The following is an 8,722-nucleotide window of genomic DNA, read 5'->3' as shown; positions in this document are numbered from 1 at the left end:
CTCCTAAAAGGGGCTGGAGAAACGGTTAAGAGTACTGACTGCTCTTGCAGAGGACCTGGGTTCAGTCCCCATCACCCACATGGTGGCTCATATCTATCTGTAACTCCAGTTCCAGGGAATCTGACACCTTCTTCTGGCCTCCTCAGGCACCAGACACACATATGGTACACATATATTCATGCAGGAAAATACTCTTTTTAAAAAAATGAACTCTTAAAACTCAAAAACAGAGGGCTGGAGAGATGGTTCAGTGGTTAAGGGCATTGACTGCTCTTGCAGAGGACCTGGGTTTAATTCCAAACACACACATGGCAGCTAACAACCATCTGTAACTTCAGTTCCAGGGGAATCTGATGCCCTCTTCTGACCTCATCAGGCATTGCACAACACAGGTGCACTTGCATGCAGGCAATACATTCATGACATAAAATAAAAATAATAAAAACATTTAAAATTTAAAAAAGCTCAAAAACAGGCTGGGACTGATGGCTCATGTCTATAATCTTATTACTCAGAAGGCTGAGATAGGAGGATCTGGAGTCTAAGACCAACCAGGAGTCAGAGATTCTGCCTTTTGAGAGGGCTGGGGAGGCAGCTTGATGATAGAGTATTTGCCTAGCATAGGCAAGGACCTGAGCGCGCTGTGAAGGTCACACACAAGTTAAATAAATACACGTAAATGTTTTTAAAAGATCTCACAGTCCTTAGTCACAAGTTATGCCAGTTTCCATTCTGTTACTGTAACAAATATCTGAAATAATCAACTTAATAAAGGAGTTGGTTCAGCACTGGGAGGCCCCCATCCCCAGTGGGAGTTAGATCAGCACTGGGAGGCCCCAGTCCCTGGTTGTTGGTTCCATTGCCGTGGGCCTGTGGCCAGGCAGACATCACAGCAAAGAGATGTGACCAGCGAAGCCAGTTTACTCATAGTAGCCAGGAGGCAAAGAGAGAAAGAGAAAGGGACTAGGGTCCCTGTGCTCCCTTCAAGGAACATCCCCAAAGACTAACTTCCTCCTTCTTGGCCCCATCCCTCAAAGGGTCCACTACCTCCCAATAACATCCAGGCTAATGACAAGCCTTTAGTATATGGTCTTTTGGAAGACATTCAAGATCCAAATGACAGCATTAGAAAAGCCAACAAAACATAATATACCTGATGGGATGCTTATAATCTAATAAAAAAGAAAAATATGGTCTTTTGGAAGACATTCAAGATCCAAATGACAGCATTAGAAAAGCCTACAAAACATAATATACCTGATGGGATGCTTATGATCTAATAAAAAAGAAAAAGAGTAACAAGAGTTGGCAGCATGAGGAGAAATCGGGCCCCTCATGCGTTGCCGGCAGAAAAGCACAGGATGCAGCCAGCGTTTGGCAGCTCTTCAACAAGGCAACTGTAGCACTAACGTAAGAAGAAGGAAGAGTGGCTGGATGGCCTTCCATTCTACTGCCGCACTCAGCTGCAGAATACTCAAACAGTTCTTGGATTATTTAAAAATATTTTAACCCAATTTTTTCCCAGTAGTGGAGCCCGAACCTCGTGCTGGCTAGGCAGGCACTCTACCACCGTGCCTTTAACCACATACCGGTATGACTGGTGGCCCACACATGATTTAAATTATCCTGGAGTCATCGGGCCCAGATTTTAAGCTTTGAGCCTCTTCTTCTAGCTGCGTAATGTTGGGCAAGTGATTTCCTGTCAAAGACTCAGTTTATTTTGCCAATACATGGGAGACTAGCCAGTGGGTAAAAGATGTGAGCAGGTACTTCACCATTATACATATACAAACAGCCCAAAGGCATTTGAGTCAACATCATCTCTCATCAGGAAATGAAAATTAAAACCAAATGTGGCATTAATTCTTACCTTCCAGAATCACTGAAGTGAAAAAGGCAATCCAGAGTGTTGGGAGGTGGCTGAGGCTCTAGCTCAGTGGTAGAGTGCTTGACTAACATGCTTGAGGTTCTAGGTTCAGTCCCCAGCACTGCCAAAAGCAAGGTTTTGGGAGATGATGACCATATTGAGCTCTCATTCACTGCAAGTGGGAATGAAACTTGCTACAACCCCACTGGAAAACAGGCGATTTCTACTAGAGCTAGACCATGTATGGATACAGGGGCCACTCCTGGACATGAACATGAAGAGACATGTATCAAAGGACATGTCCAGGACTGGAGAGTCATAACAGTCTCAGACTAGAAAGTCTGCAATTTCCAGTAATGATAGAACAGATAAGTAAGTTGTGGCATTCGAACTATGGAAAAACACCTACAGTAAAGAAGTAAAGAATGTACAACTCTACAAAACAACATGGAGAAAGAAAACTCACGCTGAGCGGAAGAGCCAGACGTACAAAAACACAGAGCACCGACTAGGCAATTCTGATTTTACTGTTAGAAGGAAGAAAACAGACCCACAAATGAGCCCCGGCAACACATATCCTGGTATGGTGATGCACGCCTGTAATCCCAGCACTCAGCAGGCGGGTGCAGGAGGATCTAAAGTTCAAAGTCATGCTTGGATATGTAGTAAGTTCAAGCCAGTTTGGATGGCTTAAGAGCCTGTCTCAAAACAAAAAACAGACAAAAATAAAATAAAATAAAAAACAGGTTACTCACGGAATAAATAACTAAATTGAAGAAAGTTCTCCTGCTGATTCACATCTGTGTTCACTATTCTGAATATTCTTTATACTGAAAACAGTCTTTTTAAACAAATGGTGAGGGTAGGTTTATTGGTGCTAATGACTGAGCCTAGGACCTCATGCATACGAGGCAACCTCTCTAATCACCGCGTCTTATCCCCACCCCTAGGTACAACAGCTTTACCGTCTTTTCCAGCTTTGGCTACAATAACAAGCACCATCATTCTACCAGGCACAAAGGTAGTGATTTCCATACAACCTTTTCATATCCTTCCCATTGCCTTCTGTGGTAGACGTTATGCTGAGAAAACAGAGGTGCAAAGATATCAGTACTCTCTGAGGTCATATAGCCAGTCAGGACAGGGTGAGGGGAGCAGTTTCAATCCTGCCTGTCTGTGGTCAGGGGCCTTCATCTGAGCTATGCACTCCTGCTTCATCTGAGGTCCTGGTGAACCATAGCATGGGTACCAGGAAAGGCTGGGTGTGGCCCACCAAGTGTCTCTGCAGCTCTCTCCCTTTGACACCCTCAAGTTTTCTCCAGCTTTGAGGTGCTTTATTTTTCTCTCTTTGAATCTGTGTAATAGACCATATGAAAACATTGCCCTTTTAAATGTATTTGGCATTTACTGAAGAATTTCTTATATTATTTACCAATAATAGTAAAGGCTAGTCAGTTCTGAGAGGTGGTTTTTCTAATCTTGTTGTTTGGGCGGGTTTTTCGGAGGCTGGGGTGGGCAAGTCTAACTCTGTAGTCCAAGATGGCCTGAAACTCACTATATGGCCAAGCCTGAACTTGAGCTCATGGAAATCCTCCTGCCTCAGCTTCCCAAGTGTTGGGATTATATGTATGTCACCATACCTGGCTAAAGTTGTTTCTGAAAAATTCAAACACACAGATGGAGAATCACCATAAGTTCAAGGCTAGCCTGGTTTGCATAGTGAGTTCCAGGCCAGGCCAGACAGAGCTACATAGTAAGATTTTGTCTCAGCTCTTTCCCACAAAAGACCACATTAAACTGTGCCTTGTAAGTAAGTGGATTAAGAGTCTTTCAACATGAAATCTGTTCCCCATTCATTCCCTTTAGAACGGCTCCCTGCCTTCAAAAAAATCATCACTTTTATCACCAGAAATCTATGGCCAATAGATAGTTCAAGTCTGAAAAGGTGTCTACCAGGCTCTTGGGGTGGGGGAGGTATTAGGAATCTGTAAAGTAAGGCTAATATATTAATGTCCTAGAAATCTGATATATAGGTGTTGATTTAATTAGTAGCCAGTGATTAAAATTCTGCAAAGATGGTTTACTTTTACTAGAATGGCCCTGAATGTGTATCTGTATAAACTGCCTACAAATGTACCTGCTCTACGTACATGGGACTGTAACATTAGGACGAAATGCTGTGAGAGCTAGTGGAGGGAGAGGGGATCATATATACTTCCTCTGATGATTATAAAATTGTTGAAAAGTTTTGCCAATAGAGAGCAAGGAAAAATTAATCTCAAAGTCATTACAAAAAGAGTTTATTAAGTCAACACACCAATAGAATGAATCTAAGGGTTTGGCTGGAACACTAACAGACCTTTTAAAATAGAAGCCCAAGGCATCCACTTCAGGCATCACTCTGACAACTTGTGGAAAGACGAAGGGTCAGTAATGGCAGCGTGGTGCTAAGTCCACACAGGTAGGCCTCTGTCTCCCTCCCTGTTTCCCTCTCTTCAACTGAGGTGATTCTGGTACCTGAGAATCACTTAGAGAACTGCAATGAAATATTTCCTATTTAGTACAGAAATTCAACCTCTTTGTTACAGATCTTGTCTTTGAGCACTTGAAATACACACACATGGAACGTTGCTGTTGAGAACCCAACAAGTAGTCACTAGAAGTGTTTACCAACCTGTAAGATGGATAAAATTATGCTCTGTTACAGGAACTGCATTTTCGAATCTCATCTGGCACCAACTGTCTTTCAGGAAGTAAGAGTGCAGAGTTTGGGGACACTCTTCTTCAGAATAGAAGGAAAAGGATCTAATTATCAAGTAATGCACAATTAAATAATACATACACCTAAATCTCAGTGTCGCAGGAATATGAAATTTTCATTTACATTGGGAGAAAGGAGGGATATTTTCTATCATTTCTTATAATAATAAAACTAGTTATTTCAAGATTATAATGCTGATAATTCCAGCGTGTGTTTTCACTTTGAAACCACTGATGATTACATTTAATTAGTAATGGTACAGGCTCCCAAGAAACAGTAAGAATATAGCATCCATGTCAATGTTGATTGGCCTCAAGTAATCAAAATTGAGATACAACACAAAATGCCATAGAGTTGGGGTCAACTCTGGGTCTCCAAGCTGTGGTTACAAGACCATATTACACAGCAAAGTAGTGAGCATATTTCAAACCAAGCTGGCAAGGGGACTCTACAAAGTAACTATTTTGTTTAAGAGACAGTAAAAACAGCGGTTGGAATGCATGTGTTGTTGAACCTGTTACCAAAAAGATTTTGATCTTCAGGATACCGTCACACTAAATAAATATTTCTTTCCCTGCCCCTACAACTTTCATTTTTGTCACCATGGTGGGGGGGGGCAGGGAGGCTGTTTGGAACAATAATTGTTTTCAAGTCAGAATCTCAGATAACCTAAATACAGTAAGTTTGTGTTATCAAAACGATAGTCCAATGCCTGACTGTGGTGCATACTGGTGGACCTTGCCCTGTCCCAACCTGTCACTGTCTGGGAATACAGAAAACTGTGGGACAGACAGATGGCCTGTAACTAAGTTTTCATCAAACACTGTGCATCAAAATAGCCTCACACATCAACTTCATGATACCCATCAGGCCTGGCTCCCTTCCTTGTTTTTAAGCATTTTAGGGCACTGTTGTGGTTTGTCAAGATGTCCTCAAAAACCTACAGGACAGCAGAGCTGAGTCTTCTGTAGGTCAATTTAGTCACAAGGCTGAGCATAAATGGAATCTGCTCGTAAAAATATGATGCTCTCTGAAGATCAACCTGCCCAGTCTGTTAGATTTAGTAACCTGCTCTAGTCTGAATCTCAAGTGAAGACCTAGAGATGTTGAGTTATGCATCTTATAAAAAACAGTCCACTGGATTGGTGCAGGGGCTTTGGGCCCAGCTTGCTCCAGCTTTTTTCAGGACTTAGGAAGAGCTGTTATGTTAAGTCAAGTCAAGTAACAAGAGGGAAGCATTCCACACCGGGAAGCACAGCTCTTCCCTTTTGTCTGAGCTGGAACATTCTGGGTCTTATGTGCTAGCAGCTGGCACAGGGCATCTTGGCTCCCTCTGGTTTCCATCCAGGGAAGCTTTATTAGCCACTAGGTACTGAGCACCCACCCTGACCCTTAAAAGAGAAAGCCCTTGAACGGAATGAAACCTGAAATTGAAAAGCAAGATCCAAAAAACTGGAAGACTTTGGGTCAGTCTGGTCCTGGACATTCCCATGGACCCCTTTATGTCCTGCACGGTGGAAAGAGGCCAGCCTGGAGTCAGTCAGCTAGCTTGTGGCTTATCCTGGCCAGCTGATGGGAGGGAAGGGGCGCGCAGACTCCAGTGCACCAGGAGGGGGCGGTCAGTGCCCCTCTGTGAAACAAGGGGCTACACTACCGTGTTGGTCACTCGCGAATCCCCACGGAGCTGGGGCCTGGGGTTCATAGATGCGGGGCGTAGAAAGGGGCCAAGTAGGAGGGCCCCAGGAAGGGCGCGAAGGGGCTCCCGGTGGCAGTGGCCGTCAGTGGAAAAGAGGCGGTGGGGAAGAGGACGTTGGTCGAGGAGTAGGAGGGGAAAGTCTGGAAGTGCAGAGCGCCGGGGCCGGGTGGGCCGGGGCTGCCCCCAGTGCCACTGCCGCAGGCCCCGGCCATCGCGCCGGGCGTCCCTGGCTGCGGTGCGCCACCGCCCGCCTGCACCGCGCCCTCGGCCCCCGGGTTCTGCTTCTTCCACTTGGTCCTGCGGTTCTGAAACCAGATTTTGACCTGCGTCTCGGTGAGGCTGAGCGACAGCGCCAGGTTCAGGCGCTCACACACAGACAGGTAGCGCGTGGCTCGGAACTTGTTCTCCAGGGCCACCAGCTGCTCGTAGGTGAAGGCGGTGCGCGCGCGCCGGGGCTTGGCGCAGCTGGGCTCCGTGCGCCGCCGCCGGACCCGCGGAGAACCGGGCGATCCCGGGGATGCCGGGGTGCCATCCGCGCTGCTCTCCCCAGCCCCTGACGCGGCAGCGCGGGTATCCCGGGAAGGCGCGGGGCCAGCCTGCCAGCGCTCCGCCCGCTCCCTCCGCCGCGTGCCCCTCTCATCCTCCGCATCTTCCTCCTCTTCCTCCTCGGAGCCCTCCAGGGGGGACGCGGGGCCACTGCCGCGGTCCGCAGCATCTAAGAGAGAAGGGAGGGAGGGTGACAGAATCCCGTAACAACTCCACGGGTCCGGGTTCCTAAACCTTCTCCCCGTCTTCCCTAGAGCACTCAGCTCTCCCCTCCATCCAACCCCCAGTTGCGTCCCTAACCCTACTTTGCCCCTTTTCAACTCCAGGCCCATATCTGCGTGAGGGGTACAGTGTCCTATTGCCCTTTATAAATCTGCCATCAAGTAGGGACCCAAGAAGAACTTGGTGATGAATGGCACCCCATATCAAGAAAGAATAGTGACTTTATTGAGCGACAGGGGGTGGGGGTGGGGCGTGGAGTTTCTCAGTGCGTTTGGTACTGCATCTCCCCAATCCCTACAAGCTTACTTTGGTGTGAGACTCCTAGCAATTAAAAAAGAAGTTATTAAGCCTCCCCCGCCTTAAAGTGAAATGCCTCCTTTCCCATCTTCTCTTCGGCCGTGTTAATGGAGTTTCAGATTTGTGCGGGGCCTGATCGATAGATGTCATCTATTAAAGGTAAGTTTTAATCGAACAATATTAGGATCAGACAGGGAAAGGGGGTTTGAAGTCGGTACCTGCAAGCTGCGGGCAGGAGATATGCAGGCGCCAGTAATAGAATATCGATCAAGGAGTTAGGGGGAGGGGAGCGCGGCCCCACCGAGAGACATCCAAACAATTAGCAGGTCCACGGCCAGGACCCAAGCTGGCCGCCAGAGACTCCCAGGGCCCCAGACAATCACTGCCAAACTTAGGGAGGGGGTCCTGCGGCATCCAGCGTCCCTGGGGACCTGAGCCCTCAGACCTTCGGTGCCCCTCCGAGGAACCCCAAGCCCACGTCCCACTTGGCATGAACCCTGCTGTCTTAAGTTCTTCCAACCATAAACTTTCTTGAACCCTTCTGGTGTCCACCAACTTCAGGCATAAGGTGGAAAGGGTTTAGAAGAGAAAGCACCAAAAGCCTCCTGTCTCCTCTGTTGGGTCTGGGGAAGGTTGAGGACGTGCACTCTGCAGGTGTTTCCGAGTGGCGGGAAATAAGCACCTGACCGGGAGAAAGTCTTGGCCTCAGTTGCCCCATCCATAAAACGGGAGTGGTGTTAATCTACTATACCATCTACTTCGAAGGCGTTTTCATAACCTTTAACCCAGCTCTGAGCCCAGGTTCTAGCATGTGGAGAAGCGTATCAAATTCCTGGATGCCAGTTTGCATGCGAGCCAGTCAGAGCTGTAGCACTCATCCACTGGGCAGGTGTGCAGGGATGAGGCAGACCCCTGCCCTGGATGAGCCAGACCCCTGCCCTGGACAGGGCCTCCTTCCCGCCTCTATTCTACTTCGAGGATGGGGCCTTCGCTGCGCACCTGTGCCAGTGCGCCTTCTCTAGTTCCGGAGCCGCCGAGGGCCTTTCACCAGCACTTGGCTGTTACCCCACGCACACACACTGGACATCTCCTTAGGCTGAAGCTTCCTCCCATTCTTACCAGGGGTTTCCGGCACTGCGATCGGGTCCCCGGGGCTGGTGTCCTTCCCTGCTTCCACCGCCACTAAACTTTTCTTGGCTTCCGGGGGAGCGAGACAAACGGCGGGGAGCGCAGCGCGTGTGAATTTCTGCGGATCCAGAATGTCCAGGACCGAGAAGGAGATCTTGTGGTGAGAGGGGGCCGCCTTGGCCCCGCCGTCCTGCCATGCCAGCAT

The 8,722-nt window shown here is 47.8% G+C and overlaps 1 protein-coding gene across 1 annotated transcript; it reads right to left on the bottom strand.

Moving 5' to 3' along the window:
- Window positions 1-6,326: 6,326 nt before the first annotated feature.
- Nkx1-2 (NK1 homeobox 2) lies at window positions 6,327-8,722 on the bottom strand. Its single transcript, XM_008846018.1, has 2 exons — window positions 8,509-8,722; window positions 6,327-7,039 (listed from the first exon to the last, which is right to left on the bottom strand). The coding sequence occupies exons 1-2, from the start codon at window positions 8,720-8,722 to the stop codon at window positions 6,327-6,329; spliced, it is 927 nt and encodes a 308-aa protein (XP_008844240.1).

The sequence above is a fragment of the Nannospalax galili genome, unplaced genomic scaffold (genome assembly GCF_000622305.1).
Source record: "Nannospalax galili isolate Female #2095 unplaced genomic scaffold, S.galili_v1.0 scaffold362, whole genome shotgun sequence".
Taxonomy (NCBI): domain Eukaryota; kingdom Metazoa; phylum Chordata; class Mammalia; order Rodentia; family Spalacidae; genus Nannospalax; species Nannospalax galili.
This window is presented reverse-complemented; position numbering and strand designations above follow the sequence as displayed.